Genomic DNA, 22,595 nt, shown 5'->3' on the forward strand with positions numbered 1-22,595 from the left:
ATAGACCAAAAAGCTTCAAATGCCATAAGCAGTAGCTGTTTAGTCTCCCCAGAGTTTCAGAGGACGCATTTTTCCCCTTGTTTGTCCCGAAAATTACCCCTTTGGTGGCATGTATCAAGCCTGATTCCCATGAACTAATTGGCCTCCTGAGGAACATTCAAACACGCATACTGTGTTTACCACAGTGTAAGGAGCACTTGAGGCCACTGGGTGTAGGTTACTGATCACAATGATACTAATTCATTGCCCCATTAATTTTAATCAACAGGAGTGGAGGTGGAAGCAGGTCGGATGGAGGAGACTCTCGAACTGAAGAGGGCTCAGACTGTGAATGTGGCCTGTCCTGGGAAAAAATGTGAGTAACTGGCAGACAGCCTCTTACTGTCAAGTGCTAAGCAGCTGGCGGTTTGGAGAGGGAAAAGGAAAGAGGGCTTGAATTACAAAGTGTTCTTCCAGGACAGTAGGGGTCCTGACCTATAACTGTGCCATAGCAGCTGTGTTCTCTTTAGTACTTACACTTCTGTAGAAATTATGCACTTATGTCTCTTATTTCTGTTTTCAAAGGACATTGTGCTGTATGTTTGTTTGGAAACTACCCACCCTCTGGAAGTCCTGTGGAGCAACATACAGTATCAAAAAGCTTTTGTATTGAAGAGGCAGTTCGTCCTGCTTCTATTATCTCTTAGGTTCAGTTTTTCAAAGGTCTAGTGTGTAGGATTTAGGGGGTTGCACTGGTGGAAATGAAGCATAAAATAATAAGTTGCCACTATGTTTTTACAGGAGACCAGAATGGACAAACCAAACACACATTTTTGCGCCAACGGCTGTAGTTAGCAGTCCCTCCGCACTGAGCAGGGTCAGAAAAACACAGATTTTTTTTAACATGAAAATGCTTTATTCAGTGTTTTTACTGGTTTAAATTACTAGGTCCATTTGTTTTGGAGAGGAAGAGACCTCTGTGGATAATTTGACTCCCAGGAAAAACCTCCTGAACGTCTGGATCTTAAGTTATCAGAGAAAAAAGGTGAGCACACATTAGCAGGTGCTGTGCTAGCAGCCCATCTGTGACGAACCAAACAGCATTGGAGGAACACTGATTTGTCACATGAAACTGCTTTATTCAGATTTTTTTTTTGTCTATTTTTGTCTGTTTGTTTAAGAGAGGAGGAGACCTCTGCAAATAATTCGGCTCTCGGTATAAACCTCCTGAACAATGAAAACTGAGGGAATCCTAACCAGGAGTTCATGCTTGGCACATGGGAGAAGTTTCAGCTGGTTGTAATCTGCAGTCCTCACCACTAGATGCCACTAAATCCTACATGTTGCTCCTTTAACTGATGGATGTGAGAGAGGGGTATCGATCTTCTCATCCACTCCTGGCAAGAAAGCGATTATTTGTAAGTGTATGTTCTCAGGGCCTGTGTCCACATAGCTTTTTTTCTCAGCATCTGCGTCTTTTTTCAATTGTTCACAATGACAAGAGTTTTTTGTACAGCTGCTCCAAGCACTTCGAGTTGAGAATCTCTGAACTTTTCAGAAAGGCGCCTGGGACATCATTGCGTCTTCTTTAGCTAGGCTGCTGTCTACTGTCTAAATAAAGACAGAAAAGCTATTTTTTTGGGAGCAGATCAGTCGCCAGATGCTAGATGCTGCTGGTGAGTGTTGTGCCTTTATCAACGTATGCCGTCAACCATCTGTTAATGCAGCGTCATGTTAGCTACCTAGCCAACGTTAGTGTCAAGATATTGTTGTCACAGAAACATACCCACACACAGCGCATCATTTACAAAAAGCACTGGGAGCGCTTTTTATAAAGCACTGGGATGAAGAGCTCTCCAGCCCCATGCCACTGCTTTTCTGCTGAAGAAAAACATTATGTGGACACAGCGCCTAATACTTGGAAATATTTCTTTAAACATTATTTCTAGTTCTTTAGTATGGTGTATTCTGTCATCATATTCTATGGGCTCGTGCATGACAAAAAGGCTCAAGAGTCAAGTTGTTTACAGCAGTTGTGTAACTGTGGATTTCCTGTCTGGAAGTAAAGATAGATCAAGGCTTGAAGGCAGAAATGACTAAATCTCACCATGAAGATCTGTCACTGAACTGCCCTGATAAATGTCTGTGTATTCAGTCAACAGAACATTTTCTTGAGGGCTGTTTTTGCTAAATGTAGTCACTGCATTTCGCCTGAAGATTAAGTCTAATAGTATTTTCAATAAGCAGCATTTGTTTGCTCTGCATAGAGGGGCAGGCCTAATCCAAAAATACTGTAAACCAGTGTAGATTTCATGCACCATAAAGAACTGACAGCAAACACAGCTGCTGAGGTCAACCACAGTCCATACGTGTTTACATTATCCAAATTGGGATAAGTGTACATTCTGTACTTTTCTGCTTCCTGCCAGCTGGGACAGTCATTTAGTTCGTGAGCAGTGAATGTGCAGACGGAGCAGCATAAAAAGTCTGGGGGAAGAGGAGTATGAGTATGTGGGTCGTCCATCAGCGGGAGCGTGTTCCTCACGACCAGTCTGAGAAGTTAAAATATCGCATGGCAAATACCGAACCAAGTCAAGCAGAAGCAAAAACAAACACATTCGTCTGTATCGTGTGACACGTCTGTGCATGTGTAAGCTGAGCATGAGATGTAAGGAATGTAAAGGGAGACAAGGGTGTGTGCATCAGAGCATGGAAGCAATACACACACATGAATGGAGTCTGTATATGTGTTGATTTAAGTCTGTGATCAGCTGCACAAACAAAGCCCTGGGGCACATGTCACTATGGTTTTGACCTCAAAGAGAAGAAATTGCTTTTACAGGATGTTACAAAAGCTAAGCACATGCAGATATTCAAAGTTTGGGCGTCATAAAAAGGCAGAAGTCAAACATTTGTGTGGGAATTGAGGGAGTTTCTTGATACTGACGCAAAATGGGGACCATCCTTGTCCAAGGACAGCATGTTGGAAACCTCACAGGAAATCTCTCATATCCTCCCGGCCTGCTCTCCCTACCCGGGCCTGTTTGCACTGCACCAAACCCAAGGTGAAATGAATTACACCTCGTCTCTCAGGGACTGCTGAAGGCTGAGAGAAACTGCAGTTTTTCATTTGCCTCGGTGCCATGTCACACTCAGTATGCAGCTCCTGGGGCAACAATAGCAGAGCAGTCACCTAAGGGGCCCCAGTGGTAAAGTGGGAAGGGGTCATGGCTGAACAAACAAGAATGATATGCTCGTGCCTTTCACCACTGGGGGGCAGTAGTGTGTTTCACCTGGCTGGCTGGTATTCTCAGGATACTGTAGATTGGGAACTGGTTCAAGTCGAACGGTTTCCTCAGCATGCCTGTACGGCGTGTTTAAAGCAGGACATGTGTATCTGTAACCGTGTTTGTCTGTCCTCAGTTACTTGATTCTATTTACGTCTCTCAAATCTAAACTTAGCTGTAAGATGGTGCAGTTAAATCATGGTTTATGAGGTCATGTATTTCTAAATACAATGAGATTCCCTTGAAATGGGAACACTAAAAATGTATTCTGCAAAATCCCTAAACTCATCACATTGAGTGAAACTGATTAATCAGTGATTGTTGCATTAGCAAGAGACAGGCGTAGCGGTCACTAATAACTAATTATAGCTGCGTTCTATGTAGGAGTACCAGTTTCAGGGTCCTTTGGTGTTGACTCACTGTCACGACTTATTGGTACACTTGTAGGGGACCTACGCCCATTTTTAAAGTTCAAGCGTTATTCATGCCGTCTAAAACCAGTGTTACTAACCCTCATCTAGTGACCTCCCACAGGGTCACAAGATAAATTTCAGGGGTCACCACGCAGGATAAATTATTTGAATGTTTCTCTAATCTTTGCTTTTTCATGCAAAGCATTAGAAAATTGTTCCTGACTACAACTTCTTAATATAGAACAGGAAGAGAGTTTGGCTGACCTCGCCATAAGCTAGAGCAGTGGTTCCCAACTAAGGGGTTGGGTCCCCCTGTGGGGTTGTAAGATAAATTTGAGAGGTCAGAGTAAACAGATTTGGGTATCAGAGGAAATACAGTTCTGCTGCATCAATTTATTTTACAGGTTTTTTTCTAATCAATGATTTTACTCATGAGTTTTTATGAGCTTACATTGGGCCCAAAAAATCCAGCACGACCCCACCTGAGCCTGTGCATGTTCTGTCCGAGCCCGGCCCAGCCCTTTAACTGTAATTATGATTTTTTTTTTTTTGAGGATGCGCACGTGGACATTGAAGGCTGACTCACATCTCCCTTTCCATGGCAAGCCTTCGTCGTGTGCCTCTTGAGTGTCGAGGTCCCTGTGTTTTTGCTGTCATATACCAGCATCATGGTACACTCCACGAAGCCAACAAACACACACGTTGTCACCGTCGACAACTCACATGTGCACAGCCAGTGGCGCCGTCAAGGAGAGGCCGCGGGCCTCAACCACCGGCTTTGATAAGTAGTTGGTTCCAGAGCCTAGGTCTATTATGAGGAGTCGGGTCGGGCCGGGGCCGGGTCAGGTTCGGGCTCGGGCAGAGAATCTAAGTTCTATTCATGAGTTACTAGGTAATTTTACGAAATGAAACAACCTGAGAGTAAGAAAAAAATGAATGAATGAGGTCACCTCAGAGGCCACATTTCAAAGGCCACCTCTAAGCGATATTTGTAACACGTGATGTGGGGTCACAAGATGGCACAGCTTCAATTAAGGGGTCAATAGACAGAAAGGTTCGGAACCACTGACCGTCTAAAAATATTAGTGAATATGAAAAAAGCACTTCCAAATCCAAAAACTAGAGCATTAAAACTCAAATTTTTGATGTCAAACGGTATAAAGTCTGGAGCTGCTCCGATGACAGTGAATTGGGAAAGATGTTACAGATGACACTAAGAGCGCCCAGGGGAATGTTCTGAGTACACTGGTACACTTTCTGTTTCACAGCTGAGAACACTACAACAGGATAAAGCTCATTTGAGTATGAAAGAGAAAACAAACATTCTGTGGGTCAACAAAATCAGACTCCCATTCATTGCCAATGAAGCAGCTCCAGACTTCATACTTCATGACATCACAAGTTTGAGAGTTAGTTCTCTGAGGCCATATTCACAAAGCCTCTGAGTACAAAGAGTTGCTCCTAGTGACGAAATTCTCAGGAAATTATTAACATATAGACGTTTCCTAAGAATTTACCCCTGGAGCTAAAACTAGGTCCTTATAAAGATGGAGGTTACTCATAAAGCACTTAGCCTTTAAGAAAGTTTCTAAAGTGAAAACCTGTTAAGAGTACGGAGGAAGGAGGACTTTTAAGAGGCTTAAGAGTTTCTTAATCTGGGGAGAAAATGGTGGAAAGACAAAGAGGAAGGAGAATTATTTTCCAAACGCTTAATTTTCCAAAGTGAATAAAACACAACAGATGGGATCGTGCAGGGATAATGTTTGTGGTCGACCCATTAGAGATGCACTCACATCTCCCACCCAATAACTCTACAACACCAGAAAATGAAGTGATCACAACACTGAGATATTTGGCAACTGGAAATATACAACAGTGCAGCAGTGATGACTCGGGTCTGTCGCAACCTTCCATCAGCAGGGTGCTCACACTAACAGTTATGGCAGTTTGACAGTCATATGTTGTGATGCAGTAAATTTCCTTTCCACACATTGCAGGCTCACAAAAGGGTAACTAATTACATCTGTTAAAAGGGTGTGTCATACCTAGCAACGAGGTCAACCACACGTCCTCACTAAAAAAGTTCAAATTGCTCTAAGAATTTTTCTAAATCATTTTTAAGCCAGGACTCTTTGCTAAAAGTTTCTCGGCTAAATTAAGAGCTCACTAAGAGTGTTCTCAGAATACTGTATGTTAATATGGCCCCTGGTTTCTGGCTTTGTGAGAGAGTATATCATGTACACGATTACTGATTGAACTTTCCTAGGCCTTAAAAATAATACATTGGAATTCTTAATTTAGGGGGTGTTCCCCTTTAAATGAAAAGAGCCATCATTAATCAGTTACACCTGTACATTTCATGCTTCGAAAGTCAAAGTGTCTGAGTATGAATCTGGCTTTGAAAAACCCCCATCTAATTAAAATCTAATATACGGTATATTCCTGACTACACCCTCATCAAAGGAAACATATTTTATTGCTTATTTTGTCATCAGTTATGGAGCTCTTCAAGATTTGCCTCGCCAGTCCATCTTGACGGATTTCTCAATCACAAGGCAGTCATGAGCCCCATTCAGTAACCCTGAACCTCAGTGATCGTGTATTAAGATAAAAAGGTCACTGCTGGTTTGCATGAAGATCTCATGATATCAGTAATGAGGAACAAAGGCCAGGTGACATTTGGCTGATCAAAGAGGAGTGAGGTGGGTAGGTGACACATCCCATGACATGTTTTATGTGTGATAATGTGATGGGTGCCCTATCTGATGATGGATGAGTGGTGATATTAAGTCTTGCTTGGATATTTGCTGAGAAGACTTTCAGCAAACGCGAGCATGTGAGGTGAAATTTTATAGCTTTTCCTCCCAATTTTCCTCAGTCTCCCTTTTCAAGATTGGTCTAAGTCTTTACTGGATGTTATTTAATTCATTGGAATATATTCAGATACGCTTCTCTGGCAAAAGCAAATGGAAAAAGTCAGTGAATATGAAACCGCAAAACCTCATAAAACATTCCCAAATGGAAAAGATCGCAGATCACAGTGTATTCATGAGAAACAGAGGTTTACAGCTCTACCGGGCTCTGGCACCTGTTTTTTTTTTTTTTCTTTTCTCCTTCTCCCTCTTTCCATTCCCTCGTACATGACTAAGTCTGTGGGCTGCACTGGGATTTACAGATGTTCTGTGTTTGGAATCTGGGTAAAAGGTCACCATGCCGGCAAGAGATGGGAGTGGCCATTTTGGGAAATTGAACAAGCAGCTGTGGGGAGGTGTGGATGCAGTGATGATCAGTAACACACGACTGTGTGGTTTAAGAGTTTGAATGAGAGGATACAGAGAAGGCTGCTAGACACACCCATTATTGCAGACACTATACAAATAAAATTTATGTTTATGAAATCAATTTGTTTAGTTTGTGCTAGATCTATCGTCTACTTTGACTACAATGTGACGAGTAGCCTGTTGGTTCTCCTTGTTCTTGTTCATCTGTAATAATAATCCAATATATTACATATAATTAAATGATAATCTGACTATTATGCATAATTTGTTGGCTACTTCTGACAATTTAAGGAACACATTTTGTACTTAAAGTGGCAAACAACAAGTTTTTTGCTTTCACTTATCATTATGAAACAAATGTTGATTGTAAAATGTGATGGCTACAGAATAATGAAACCATTTGCGTTTAGATTAGTTCCATATAAGCCTCACTTTCACTATGCAATTCTGTCCGCCACCGGGTACAGTCTCACGGGAAAATGAAGGACTGATTTATGAAGCAGAGGAAGTGTATCACTGTGCAACCAAAACAGAAAGAGGATAATACTCTTGTTTTATTGTACATACAACATCAATACATCAGTTTGTAAGATATCTCATGAATCGATGAATGATGTTACATACTTAAGTTAAAAGTTTTGTAGGTTAGGTTTAGGAAAGTGAGGTTAATGTGGCAAGGTATAGGAAAATAATCATGGTGACAACGTACCGAAACTAAATCGAAGTTAATTTCGTTTCACAAGGGACACGGACATCAGTCTCTTAAGGGAAAGTCCTGTGTGGTTTGACCCATCCATCACCGTAACCTGCCCCCTTAGACGAACTTTCAATCTTTGTACTACTTCCGTCTTTTCTACCGTCAGTGCATTGGTCATGTGATCGCAGGGGGGAGTTGTCTGACTGATATTATGTTGTTGAGTTTTTGTTTTTGTTCAGTTCTGTCTTAAAGGTAAAGATGGAAATAAGCATGCGTCATGCCTTGAATTACCGTGCAAATCTGTCTTAGAGGTAATAATGGAAACAAGCGTGAGTCATCCCACAGTCACAAATAATAATAATTAAAATATCAAGCAAACTGGATTTGTCCGAGACAGTTTGACTAATGCATCCACGCACCACAAAATCAAGATCATCATTTCCCTGATAAACCCAAGGCTATTTTACACACCTACATTCCACCTCATCAGGCTTGTGTACAACCGGCTCCTCCAGACTGACACACAACTGCAATTTATCGTAACCACCACAGATATATTTCTGACAATCTTTACTGTTTCTTTAAAAATCTCAATTCTCCATTTGCCTGATATGAAACAGAAACAGAGAGCCACAAACGGAGGCCCGCAGCTCCTCTTTCATACCACCTCATTGTGCACCTCGCTTGCATACGTATCGAGTTCTGTAATGTCCCAGAAGAATGCAACAAGGCACGTACGTTCCTTACATGTGCTTTCATGACCACCATGTACCAGACGGTTGTCAAATTTAACTGTCACTGTATTTCTCTCAAGAAGCGGGTGTCTTTTTGAGATGCCATGTTCCTGCTTGTACCTGCTGCAGACAGACACCTTTCAACCACTTCACCTTTCCCCTAAATTAATCTGTTCCCGTTCAGTAATTATCCTGCTGTACTGTAACTGACAGGACATGAGTCATGACTGCAGTTGACACACACAGGTCTGTCAGCTCGAACAAAACTAAATCTGTTTGTATTGATGATGGTGCTCCTATCAAAAGGAAAAGACTGATCTAGAAATATCTATTTTTAACCAGAACACAGCAGTCTTTGGTTGTTCAGGCGGAAACCCCTCTCTGCTGAGGCTTTGAGGGAATAATGCATGTTTGTCACATTCCAGACGCTTAAATGAGGGCCCTGTAATTCCTCTGCACTGAGTTTCCCCTTTAGCACCGTCACAGTTACCTTTCACCTACTTAGTCTGGGCTGCAGACAGGAGAGGGTTAATCCAGCTCCTTTTTTCTGGTCTGGCCCTGGATCACGTACAACCTACAAGCTCCCCAGCGGAGGTTGAAAAAAAAAACCATGGCCTTGCAATATGGGCATTCTCTGTGCCGTGAACTTTCCCCTAATTCTCACAGTCCTCATGGCCTCCCAGCAGTAGATCGTTGCCGAGGAACACCTCAGGCCAAAGTTGTACGCATGTTCCTCTCTTGACATACTCCACGCTGTCACTGACTTCATTCATTCATTCCTGAGGTTATCCCCAGAAAATTAAGAAATCCTGTTTCTGGCACTATTCATTGCCCATGCAGAGAAAATTGACTTCCGAGCTATTTGTGAATAAAAATTGCATTTTAAGGGATTGTTGTGAAGGCTTATGATTGTAATCAGCCTGATTAAATTAAAGGGAAATCAAGGAAATGATTCACCTCCATGAAAGGAAGCTAGAGTAACTGTTTTTTATAGCTAAATAATTTAATGTTGAAGCTGATTATTGACTAGTATTTTTTTCTTGTTGTGCAGATCAATTCATGTTTCCCAAATTTGCATGAATTCTTTCTCAGTCTTATGAGGAGACGGTGTAAAGTGCAGTTTCCTTGACAATACAGATTTGATTCACACAGACAGCACGTGATCCTGACAGGCAAAAAAAAGACAAGTAGGACACAGAAAATAGAGTAAAAGCAAGATCCATAGATTGAATGGCAATTAAAAAATATTCCATCAGTTTGGGACAATAAAGTGAGGTTACATAAGCGACTTTGGTTTAGGAGTTACAAATCGGAAGATCCTCCAGTCTGCAAGTATTCCTGAGCAAGACACTAAACCCCAAATTGCTCTCAGTGGCTCTGCATCCGTTTCAGAGCGTGTGATGAGCAGGTGGCACTTTTAGCAGCCTCGGCCACCAGAGTGTGAATGTGTGTGTAAACGGGTGAATGTGGCATGAAGTGTAAAAGAGCTTTGAGTGGTCGGAAGACGAGAGAGGCCCTTTACAAACGCAATTCCATTTACCATCACCGGACATGGACTAGAGGACCTTCCTTTGTGACTGTGTGAATAAATGACATGAAGAAGAAGCTCACATTCTCCCTTCAGATGGTGATGAGTCCGCTCTATAAAGGTCTGGGCTTCATCTTTCATGGGCATCTCTGTGTGTGGTCCACTTACAGCACAGCCCTTTGCAGCATTTGTCACTTTCATTTTTACTTTCAGGCCAGTTAAGGTTTACTTTAAATCAAGCCAGGTTAATGGAAATGACGTTTCCTGTTCTTTACAAATGCCTGAAAGATTTCTAATAATGACAATATTTGTGATATGTTTTAGACTCACTGTAACGACTGAATGAACTCTCCAAACAGGCAAACTCTCCACTTAATGAGCTTAATTTAGGATTCTGAGATTATTATCATTTTAAGGGTAGTCCCTGTGCTGAATGGATTAGCTCACTTACTACTACGCATACTACACCCTACTGTGTTAAATCAATACTTCACAATAAAGGAATAGATTTGTTGCACTGCTGGGGATATCAACTGTTTCATTTCCTCCAGTAGATAATGTGTCTCCCACTGTGCAGAGATAAAAGGCCAATCTTTTTGTTATATCACATCCCTCCTCTGCCTCAGACCTGAATAGCTAACAGAGAGGGGGAGGAGGGACAGAAACCTGAGAGTAACTGCACCCCTCCCTCTGCTCGGCTGGCCAATGGCAGGCAGTTTACAGCTCAGAGTTGAGGGCTGTGAAACTATATAACTGAGCTCTGACTGCTCAGTTTAAAGCTTGAGCTTACTAATCCAAGTCAAGAAGGACGAGCAGGACGCTGCAGACTTCTGCAACAAGAAATCAGGATACTTAAAACAAGTACTTCAACAGTTTAGGACAACGGCAGCAATGAAGACAACACTGGCAACTCTGACACTCTGCCTGGTGGCGCTCATGGCCACAGGTTTCCCTTTGGAGAGGAAAGGGGGCTCATCCCCCGGTGGTGCTGCCAAGGAGAAGCGTGTACAGTACGCTGCGTGGGATGATGTGAATGTCATTGCCCACGGCCTGCTGCAGCTGGGCCAGGGGCTGAAGGAGCATGTGGACAAAACCAAACTCCAGATGAGGGACATTTCCACCAAGCTGAAGATCTACAACCGCACTGTGACAGAGCTGGGGAAGGAGAGCCAGAAGCTGCATGTGGAAGGGGAGTCCCTGAAGGCTCGAGTCCACGGGCTGGAGGACAGAGAGGGGCAGCTGCTGAATGTCACAGCCGAGCTGAGGGAGAAGGCAGAGGAGATGCAGCAGGAGAGGAGAACGATGAGCGAGAGGATGAGCCGGCTGGAAGAGAGGGTGGACAGCATGCTGCAGGGTGACGCTTTGCTGCTTGACACAAACGCCGGTGCCAAGAACAACAGTGATGCACGCAACATCCAGGTGAGAATGCACGAGTTTCTGTCTTTGGCTGTTGATGATTATTTGTTTGGGAAGTCTGAGGGGAGTAAGTTAAGAAGGAAAATGAAACTAAATGAGGCTTTGCATTGTCTGCAGAACATGACTCATTTACTTCAAGATATTATTAAAAAGTACAAGATGTTGTTCTACTGCAGATGGTTTAAGGGACTCAAGTTGAGTTACAGTATGCATGGACTGTTGGCTTTTATGGTGGTCTTTTTCCCAGCTTAAAGGCACTAAATTGTAATGCACAAAGGGCAAGCGGGTGTAGTAGTGTAATGGAGTAGAGGGGGGTTGGTTAACAAGCTTGAATGGCGTGGAGGTAGAGCGTGCAGTACGTGCAGGAATATACTATAGGCTGCCAGACAAAGGGATCTGCACGCATCATCAGCTACAAGAACGTGTGAATAATCTTTCACAGCTGGAGCAATTTACAACCTGTAGAGTATTTGGCCATACGACACAGTGGAAGGGGCATATGAGAGCTGTGCTTTTCAGATCCCCGTCTATAAAATGAGCCTGAAAGGCTTTATAGTGGGATGGAAAATCCCGCGGTGTGAGAGAGTTACATAACACACCACAGCAGGGTGGAAAAGACAAATGCTTGTCTTTGAAGGGTGGAGATGTGTCTTAAGTTTCAATGAAACTGCAAGATGCCCATTTGTTGGGTTAATTCTGGTGCTTCTGTGGTGATGTAGATCTAAAGCACCACGGGCACATTTTACGCTCAGGCACTGTGTGCGATAAAGTTGATAAAGTGCTAAAATGTGGTATCTTTGTGTCATGTTTTTTGTCAGATGATGCTGGAGTCTCAGAACAAACGCATTGACGATCTGATGGAGCGGATCAGACTCCAGCAGGAGAAGCTTGACAAGCAGAATGTGCGCATCAGGACCCTACAGAGTCAGGTAAGGAGGCTTTACAATTAAGCTCACAAACGTTTCCACATCAGCGTAACTGTTGTGAAGTTTGTTCTTATTTCATCATATTTTCTGCAGTCTCATTATTGATTTAATTTTTTTTTTTCCAGGTCCAACAGGCACGACAGAAACCATCCCCGCAGAGCAGTGACACTGACATGCAAAGTGGCGTCGCCGAGCAAAGCGACTCACCAGCCGGTAAGTAAAGCCAGAAAGGGCCCAAAATCCTCTCCTGACACCGTCGTAAGTCGACTGAACAAAATCTGACGCCAAATGTGGCGGGCCATCTGTTGAGCGAGGCTAGAGAGAAGCTTAAATCACTAGCAATTAAAATCATGGAATCTAATCAATTTGGGACAGCTACTCTGCTCAGCGTGACACCACAGATATCAACTGGTGGATTTTTCTGCAGAAGCTGCAACCTGCAAAATCCTAATAGCATTATTCAACTAATACAGGACAGCATTAACACAATTGAACGAGTAAAAAAAGCAATTTTAAACTACAAATTAGGCATTCTACTTTGCAGATCTCAAATGTGTATCACTAGTTTTTATTTATAGCTTTATTTGAAACTCCTCAGGCTCAGTTTCGCCAGTGCCCCTCATACTGGGGCTTACAGTAATTGTAAAAGGCAGTAAATGATGCTCTCAGTGTGCAGCTATGCCAAGCAGCTGCTGCTCCCCTCTGAACTGAACTGTGACTGGACCAGCAGTCATAATGAATGCTTTCATCCAGACTGTACTTGGCTGGATACACACCAACTGGGGAAGAGTTGAGACACACTTTCAGCTTTCTTTCCCATCACACTCTGGTCTCACTTACAGTTTAGCCTACTAAGAGGACGAAAGGGTGATGGAGGATAATAAACAGAAATCTTTGCATACTGAAAGTGTACATGTATATAAATTATTAAACTGGGATACATTTAAAGTCAAACCTCTGTTTCTAATGGCCATAGATGAGAATTAGGTGAAAGGTGAACACGGCTGAGGCAACAGTTCAGACTCGTCAGCCATCACAATAACACCTCAGAGCTCTGACATCAGCAGGATTTGAAGAATGAAGAAAAAAGAAACAACCTTCTCTGGCAGGGTTTCAACTGGGGGAAAGTTCGCTGGTCCCTGAGTGTTCGCAGTCACACAGTTCAATGGGATTACGCACTCTGTTCTTTTCTGAGGGGTGTGTGCGGGTGTAGATGAAGGGAACCTGCAGGGCTTTGTACAAACGCAGCATGCAGTGTTCCTCAGATTCCTGTCCTTGTGTCTGAGCTAAGAAAGAAAAACAAGGAGAAACAATAGTAAAATGGGAGAAGGCAGCCTATATTTATCGGTGAACTTTGTACAGATATCCTCCAGCGTTTTCGTCTCCGCCCAACTTGTTGAGACGTCCCACCGTTTTGGGTAAAACAAGCAGTTGTACATCCCTCAAGAAGAATGACCAACCTTTCCCCTAGATCTGTCAGGGAGTCAGACATCCCTCCTCACCTCTCCTCCCCCATCCCTACACACAAGCCCTCCACCTCCACCTCCTCTTCCATTGTAATGAATAAGAAGTGTGCCAAAGTTCAGGAGAACCCCTGACCCCTGAGGCAGTCTACAGCCACAACTGGCCACCACGAGACCATGCCTTTGGAAGAAAGGTCATTACTCACAAATGAGGTTTTGTGGCTCTGCAGTCAGCTGGTGTGCTCACATTTAAACAATGTGTAGGCAAATATCCAACAAGAAAATACATTAAAAGCAAAAAAATACATTTTATTGTAATTTTAAAGATATTAAATAGCATCACTTGATGTTATGCGTGACAAAAAAAGGATTATTGAAGAGTTTCTATTGTTCTTGAGCCTCATTAGGCACATGAAAGCACCAATTGGCTCCAGAGTCCCCTGCTTTGTGTTACTGCCTTCTCTGATGTCCCTTTACAGCAACAGCCCCCTATCCCCCTTCACCACCCTCTGATCACTCCCCATGCATGCACAAGCCATGCACTCCTACGTCACCGACTGGCTGCTGTGCACGTGAGGGAGGTGTGATGAGCTGGGGGAAGAGGGGGGATCAGTGACAGGCAGAAGGGGGTTGAGGAATTTAAAGGGTAGTAGTGTGTGCAACTCAATAGCCTGGAAGGCTTAGCAGCCGTAAAGAGGGAAGTCTGCTTGGGAACCGGGAGAAAGGTCATATTTATACCCAAGAGTTCTCACTCTCAAAGGCTCTATCGGGTACACGTTTATATCTCGAGACTTAGTGATAAGCGCGCGTGGAACGATAGTCGTATTTGCAGACATGCAGTACTCGCAGTGCAGAGGAGCATGTCACTAGGAGGTTCCCTATGTTTGAATGACCTACTTATCAATGTTGGGTAAACAAGATTTCACTTGGCAGCGGACCAGCAAACTTTCACTCAGTTTTGCAAACTTCCATCACAATAACAGAGGTCAGGGGAGTAAAGGTGAAGGAAAACAAATCTGTTAAATGTGTCATGTATAAATAGAATGGTTAAGAGGGTAGTGGAAATGTGGGCCTTGGAGGTTTGGGAGTCCTTAAGCACTTAATTTCCTGCATTTTGATACATCTTTATGCAACAATTTGTGCCTCTTCTGCATCACTTAATGGCGTAAATATCTTTAATCGTATCAATGTAAAAGACAAATGCACATGTTCAAAATTTTGAGGAGGATGTGCCCCCTGTGTCTCCCCCGAGAATCTATGGCTTTGCAGTGATTCCATAAGGAGCTGGTTGTCTTAATGTTTTTCCCCTCTTCTTCCAGAGATGGCCTCAGACTGTCATGAACTGTTCCTGAGAGGAAAGACCACCAGCGGGGTTTACACCATCCAGCCAATAAACGCAGAGCCCTTTAAAGTCTTCTGTGAGATGACAACTGGTAAGTGGAGTTAAACTTTTCCCACAGGTTTTCCAACAACAGCTAACTATTTATACAATCAGTTATCAAGTTCAAACTGTTCAAAGTCTCCAAACTGCACAAGAAGCAAGAAACTTTCTCCTGATCAATCTATTCCTGTCTTTCCTTCCAGATGGCGGATGGACAGTGATCCAAAGACGTCAAGACGGCTCAGTGGACTTTGACCAGCTATGGCAGGCCTACGAAAAGGGCTTTGGAGGCCTCAATGGTAAATGCTCTTTCGACTTTGATCTCACTCTCACTAACTGGACAGGTGCAAGCCAGCCCGGGCCAGGTTCAGATTAGTTCACGCAGCATTACTGTCTTTTACAACAACTGCATCTGAGGGCAGGATCTGTCCCCCAAAAGCATCTTATCGCTGACAAGCTTAAAATGGATCAAACAGAAGTCAAAGCAGTGCCTCCACTCCGGATTGTTTACTCACCGTTTCTCGTCTTCTCTGTATCTTCTACTCTAGGTGAATTCTGGTTGGGGTTGGAAAAGATCCACTCCATTGCTAAAGATGGCGGCTACATCCTCAACATCAAGCTTGCTGACTGGAGTGGCGACATAGCATCTGTCCGCCTCCCCTTCAATCTGGGCGGAGAGGAGACCAAGTACTCGCTCAAGATTCAGAAGTCCGGCGCTTTCAGCCCCTTGGAGAGTTCCCTGGGGATGGACGCCACCTCCAGCTTGCCTTTCTCCACCCGTGACCAAGACAACGACCGCAAAAATGACACCAACTGCGCCAAGCACCTCTCTGGTAAGCTGAAAATGACAACAATCACAATGATAAATGCCTCTATTTGTCTACTTTCCAGTGTCCAATTTGGGATTAAGGCAGCACCTAACCTGATATTGTCATTTGTCTTTATAGGTGGCTGGTGGTTCAGTAACTGTGGGCGCTCCAACCTAAATGGCAGATACTTCCAGAGCCCTCCTCCCAAGCAGCGGCACCAGAGGAAGCAGAGCATCTTCTGGAAGACCTGGAGGGGCCGCTACTACCCTCTGAAGTCCAGCAAGATGATGATCGCCCCCGCTGTGATCGTGAAGTCATAAAGGATAGAAAGAGACAGAGAGAGCCTGGTTAATGAGGTAGAGGTTTCTGTTTTCCCTGGTTGTCCTTACACCAGAGCCTAGGCCCTCAAAATAGAAGCAAAAAGAACTCACATTTAATGAGTTTCCACTGCTCTGTTCTCTGAGGGACAAGTAGATTCCTCCCCTGCACCTAGAGCCACAGATGGAAAAAGAGACACTAGTAAAACGTGCAGTGGAAAGTTTTTCCACATGCTGTACCATTGCAGTTGATTCCCTCTGTTGGCACAAGGCAGAGGCCCCAAGCAGGAGAACATAGAGGGCGAGTCCCGGCCTGTCCACTGTGCTGTAAGCCGCAAAGGATTTCCAACAAGTAGAGACTCATCACCAGACAAGAGGTGTCAAGTGTGGGTTGTTGTTGAGTTTGAATGTGGTTAAGTGTCAGCTCAAAAACATATCAAGATTGGCTCTTATTTTGTAAAGGATGCATGTAAGAGTGAAAAGCAGGCTGATAAAGCACGCCTTTTAAACCCAATGTTGTGGACCAAATAACGACTTCACTAAAACAAAGAGCCATTTACGACATGAGCATGATGAGATTTGTGTTCAAATGCATTATGTAAAGTTAGAAATCACTGTAAACAAGGATTACGACGCAGAAACTGTGTTAAGACTGATGTTGACAAAGCAGTTTGTGGGGCACTGAAAACCATTCCAGCCTTTTGTACAATATATTTTCTGTCTGCAATTCTTAATCAAATTAAGCATATTCTTCACTGACTTTAATTTTTCTGTGGAGGTTTTTGACGACCTTAAGTCATATTGACTTATTTTAATACGAGAGGCATGGTTTTGTACATAGTGTATGAAGGAATGTCATCTTTCTTTTCAGAAATATATCTGTTACAGATTTGTTGTGACATTATCTGTTGTCTTCGTGACCTGAGAGTTTGTTACTGTAGATGTTCCCTTTCCTTATTTAAATGCTAAAGAATCAATATATATATATATTTCTGGTGCTGCCTGTTTGTAATTTATATTGTCTTTGTTGTGTTTACCAGATGTAAAATTGTTTTTTTTAAAAGACTTTAACCATTTTTGGGTCCACAGCGAGCCAATAAAAATGATTTAAACTAATATTGTCTTTTGTACGTGTATTTTGTGCCACAGCTTTGCAACAAATACAAGCTGAGGAAGTATACCAGCATCAAACAGTCGACTGACTGAAGCAAAAAAATCACAAATATTTCACAGAAGCAAATATAACATCATGATATTTCGAAAAATATGGCCACACGTAGAGTCAAGATAAGTCAAGCAGCTTTGTTATTATACATTTTGTCATATCAAAAGCAAGCCAGTTACCATGAAATAGAAATATGATGCAGTTGCCGATTTGTTTGCCATTAATGGTGGTAAAAAAAATTATTTAATCAAAAACTAAAAGTTTCATTTGTGGTTTAACTGAGAGCATAGAAACTCTAGTAAAACTGGCAGTATTTAAGGCCACACGCCAAAACGCATTTGTCTTACAATAAAGTTGTTCTACATACTACGTTGCTGAAGTTTCTACACCAGTGAGGGGACATTTTAAATGAGTTATAGATTGTTGCTTTCCATGTAAAACAATAAGTTTAATAATCCTTGGTTCAATGTAACACATTGTTTTTACCAATCTAACAAGATTGGAAGACTTGCTGGCTTACAGCAACTGCCCGGAGTCTGTTCAAGTTATGATGTGCAGTATGAAATTTAGTCTATCTCTAAAAAAAGAGTGTCATTATGAATGCTAAAGGCAAGGAGGATCAGAAGCAAAATGTTGCTTCGTTATTCGTGGCAGACTACGTGCTATATGTGGTGAACAAAGTGAGATGTTTGGGTCACATCATCAGGGATGGTCTATGTGATGATGATGACATGCAGCGCCAGCGTAGTACACTCTATGCATGAGATAAAAGTTTCATATATGTGCAGATGATGTAAATAAAACTGATTAAATATATATATATATATAACGAATAATGGCATTAACTAAGCCCACAAAAAGTGACACAGGGTGCTTTTGTTTTTGGAAACACTGGAACAAATGTCTGTATGTGTTTCAATGACTTGTGATCTGCAATGACAACTTTGTGTTGTCCTTGTATTATATTTTTATACTGATATGGACCTATGTGTCTGAAATAAAGTTTAATTTCTTTGGAAACCACCTGCAGGCCCAAACACAGCAGAAGTAACCCACTTCATTGAACCACACGTGGCGGATCTCTTGTATCTTTTTAGCAGCTTAGTGTTATAACGTGGAGGCAAACTCCAGGAGCTTCAAGGTGTCAGCTTGAATTTTTCACTGCACCACTTTCTGCTTCCCTGTCGAGCTTACTGTAGCTTCATCCCCACTGATCCTCCGAGTACTGACAACCAGCTCAGGATCAACCTCTGCAACAGCTGATCTGATGGAGTGTGCTCTCAACTGACCTCTCCCTCCAGGGTGTCAAGTGTAGTGAAAGTCAACGCCTGGCTGCAGCATAACAGGTGATTTGAAAACATGGGGACAGCATCTGTTATCTGTAGAGAATAATGTAAGGCAAATCAGCTTACTTACTCAGCAAAACTCTTGCATTTCATAATTTCCATATTTAAAAAGTTTTCTTAGAATAAATAGTTGGACATTTTGGGAAATATGCTCTGGCTTTAAGTTAGCGCCGAAGACTGATACCAATGTCAAGTTTGTATGACCAGTATGGCCGTTAGCTAGCAGCCGGTTACCTTAGCTTAGCATACGTTGCGAAACAGGGGAACAGCTAGCCTGTCTTTGTCCACAATTTTTTGAAAAAATAAATCCTACCAGCACATGTTAACCTCGGTTTAATCCGTCCAAAACAAATAAGTGTAAAAACGAAAAGTTATGGTAATTTTTCGTGGCTAACAGTAGCTGCCATTAGACGTAAACGCGACGATGGGACCCGCCCACTCTCCCTCTGATTCGTGGTTAGGTTAGGCAAGAGGAGTATGATTGGTTATTGTAAGGGTAGAATGTCAGAGTAAGCCAATCAGAAGCAGAGTAGGACGGGTCATGCTTAGATAGCTAGATAGATTATGCTTTTCCACCACTAGATGGCACATAAACATGTCCACAAATGAGGACAACAGCATGGGTGTAGCAAACCTAAAACATAATGTCCTCATATGAGGACGCAGGGTCACAAGAGGATATTCCACCCTGGATATAAATATATAGATAGCAATCTGCACAAGGGGTGATCAATACCACAAAATTTGTATTTGGTTTCAATCTAACACCAGGTAATACAGGGCCAGAACGAATGATATCAATACCTATACAATACTTTTTATTATTAAAAGTGGCTTATGTTCTTTGATGGAGGGTCAGTGTGTCATCATTTATTAGTTAAATAATCAGTCTGCTAAAGTTACAAGTTACAGCTAATGATGACCAGTTACAGTTTGAAAATGTATCATTAACCAAAGCTGAAAATCTGTTTTGACTAAAATAGTAATTTTACTACAATATACCTGGATATCCCTTGCCCAAGCCTCTCTGAACAGACAATGCATCTGTGTCTGTGTTGGGGGTCTGGATACTGAGGCATTGTCCTTCTTCCTTCTTTTCAGTTGCAGTTCTCCTTTTTGTACTTTTTTCCTCTATCATTAAGCCACTGCAATTATGTGTCAGATTAAACTAGTCAGGGTGCACACCACAGTGTTCTGCATATGCTGTTTGAATGCAGACAACACAAAAGCAATGAAGAAGCAAACAGTGCATGCACTAGATATATTCACCAAAACATAACATTGTTTGCACATACAGTTTTACTCTTGAAATACACATAGGTACAACGTAGAAGAGAGAAACTTATCCCTTTCCTGTATCAGTCCCATTGACGCTAGGAATGATCTTCACATTGCAAATGTAGTATTTATAGTATCAATATTTTGGTATCAATCCGCCCCTAATCGCACTGCTTCTGGCCAAGAAATAGTCCTCCTTTACTCACATAAACAGTAAAACCAAGTAATGTTTTTACATTTTTTTTTTTGAGAGCTTGGTGAGCTTTAGAGTTTCTGGAATACAGATTTTGTCATCTAGGGCAGAAGTAGCTTTATGTTAAACCTAGTTATAATCCAAAATGGGTGGTTGGTGTCTATAATTTCCTCCTCAGTCTCCTCCTCAGCTGATACGTCTTCTGAGCACTGAACATCCTGCTCTGCTGCTGGGATCTGGGGTTTTTACTGTTTCTTGAAGTAAGGAAAATGGTCAAAAATGAGAAGATGCAAGTCCTACTGTCTCACACAAAGGATATGTTAAAATGTTTATTTAGAAAGGCTTAAAATTAACATACACTTAAAAAAATCTTAATATAATACATCTTCATCCTCTAACCGCTTCATCCTTTTGAGGGTTGCGGGGGGCTGGAGCCTATCCCAGCTGACATCGGGCGAGGGGCAGGGAACACCCTGGACAGGTCGCCAGACTATTGCAGGGCTGACACATAGAGACAAACAACCATTCATGCTCACAGTCACACCTACAGACAATTTAGAGTTATCAATTAACCTAGTCCCCAATCTGCATGTCTTTGGACTGTGGGAGGAAGCCGGAATGCCCGGAGAGAACCCACGCTGACACGGGGAGAACATGCAAACTCCGCACAGAAGGGCACCCACACCCGGGATCGAACCGGGAACCCTCTTGCTGTGAGGCGACAGTGCTAACCACCGCACCACTGTGCCATCCTAATATAATACATTTAAGCCTCTAATAAATAAATAGAAACAAGTCCTTATGAAGAACAGAAACAACATATCTAGCTAAATTTGATCACTTAGCCCTCTTACTGTTCGCAATTCCCCCTTTTTAAAGAAGATATAAGATATGCTCACACCCCCATGTACATTACATCCTATGGTTACATCAGCAGACAGCTCAGGATGTCCTTTTCATAGCAAATTAGGACTCAAAGATGTTTAAACTAAAGGTACTGAATACTGAGGCTGAGCCACAGCAGGCTTTCGTGCTGCTTTATACTCAGGTGGTGATTTTAAATAAGGCCAGCAGATTCCCATTACATGATCTCTGTGGTGTTATCAGATCAAGGTTAGGCATCACTCATCTCTGAGTACCCTATTATTAAAGGGTTACCATGGCAACTGTGGGCCGTCAAGCATCCGTTGCTTCACTTGTGCAAAGGTGTGGAGTGTTTGAAAGCCCATGTTGCGGCAGTGGTGGAGCTTTGATCAGTTGCAGCTGACGTGAATTAGAGGACAGGAGGTGATGGGTATAATTAAAGGTTAGAATGGAATATTAACATCAGGTAAGAATTATTACCTTGGATGCCTCCACAAAACTAGTTACAGTTTTCATCCACGTTTGTTCAGACTCCTATGTAGTCATGATGATTGACAATGCTTCAAATAGGGATGATGGGAACTGTATGACATGTAACAAATCATCTATGCATTGAGGTTGCAAAGACCAAAATTTGTAAAAAGGTGGAGTCCTGTTATGAATTTGTTAATGCAGTAAGGGAACTCTAAAATCCATATCCCCCTTCTATTCGTGCTCCACTTTTATTATTTTTTATTCCCACTTTTTACTCATGAGTGCACATGTGGTCAAACAGGTATGTTTGTCTGTACACATATACACATTTATTTATTTATCATTATTATTGGGGTCTCATTTCCTTTCTTTTTCCTCCAAAGTTTGAATCTCAGGTACATCTTGAACACTTCACCGTAGTTGTCTCAAACCTGGATAGACAAACTACTATGTACTATGTGAGCTATGTAAAAACTGTATTGATTGTATAGAATGCTTAAGTTGAAATAAAAAATGAGTTGGAAAAAAAGTCATCACTCCATTATCTTATCTCTGACATCTGTGTGAAAGTTTGTCATTATTAGCATATGAATTCTTCAGTTATGGCCACGGTGACCTTGACCTTTGACCACAAAATTCCTATTAGTTCATGCTTGAGTCCAAGTGGACGTTTGTGCCAAATTTCAGGAAATTACCTCAAGGCCTTCTTGAGATATCGCATTCATAGAAATGCGGTGGATGCAAGGTCAAATTGACCTTTGACCATCAACATCAAATCAGCTCATTGAGTACACGTAGACGTTTGTGCCAAATTTAAAGAAATTCCCTCAATGCATTCTTGAAATATCGCATTCACAAGAATTGGACAGACCACCCAAAAAACATAACACCTCTGGCCTAGTCTGTTGCCGGCACAGAGGTATAAAAACACTTTCAGATGAGTGCATTTCCTTTTAAAATATCCTGGTTGCTTTATCAAATCATAAACAGAACGACACACGCTGCATAACGGTGTGGATAAGAAGACTGCAGTAAAAGAGAGCA

At 42.3% G+C, this 22,595-nt stretch overlaps 1 protein-coding gene across 1 annotated transcript; it reads left to right on the forward strand.

Moving 5' to 3' along the window:
• The first annotated feature begins 10,679 nt into the window (after positions 1–10,679).
• Positions 10,680–17,347, forward strand: angptl4 (angiopoietin-like 4). The gene is made up of 7 exons (XM_033651299.2): positions 10,680–11,338; positions 12,154–12,264; positions 12,387–12,474; positions 15,044–15,157; positions 15,309–15,404; positions 15,654–15,938; positions 16,053–17,347. Exons 1-7 carry the CDS (start codon positions 10,811–10,813, stop codon positions 16,232–16,234), a joined length of 1,404 nt encoding a protein of 467 aa, XP_033507190.1. The 5' UTR covers positions 10,680–10,810; the 3' UTR covers positions 16,235–17,347.
• Positions 17,348–22,595: the final 5,248 nt, after the last annotated feature.

Source organism: Epinephelus lanceolatus, chromosome 12 (genome assembly GCF_041903045.1).
Source record: "Epinephelus lanceolatus isolate andai-2023 chromosome 12, ASM4190304v1, whole genome shotgun sequence".
NCBI classification, from domain to species: domain Eukaryota; kingdom Metazoa; phylum Chordata; class Actinopteri; order Perciformes; family Serranidae; genus Epinephelus; species Epinephelus lanceolatus.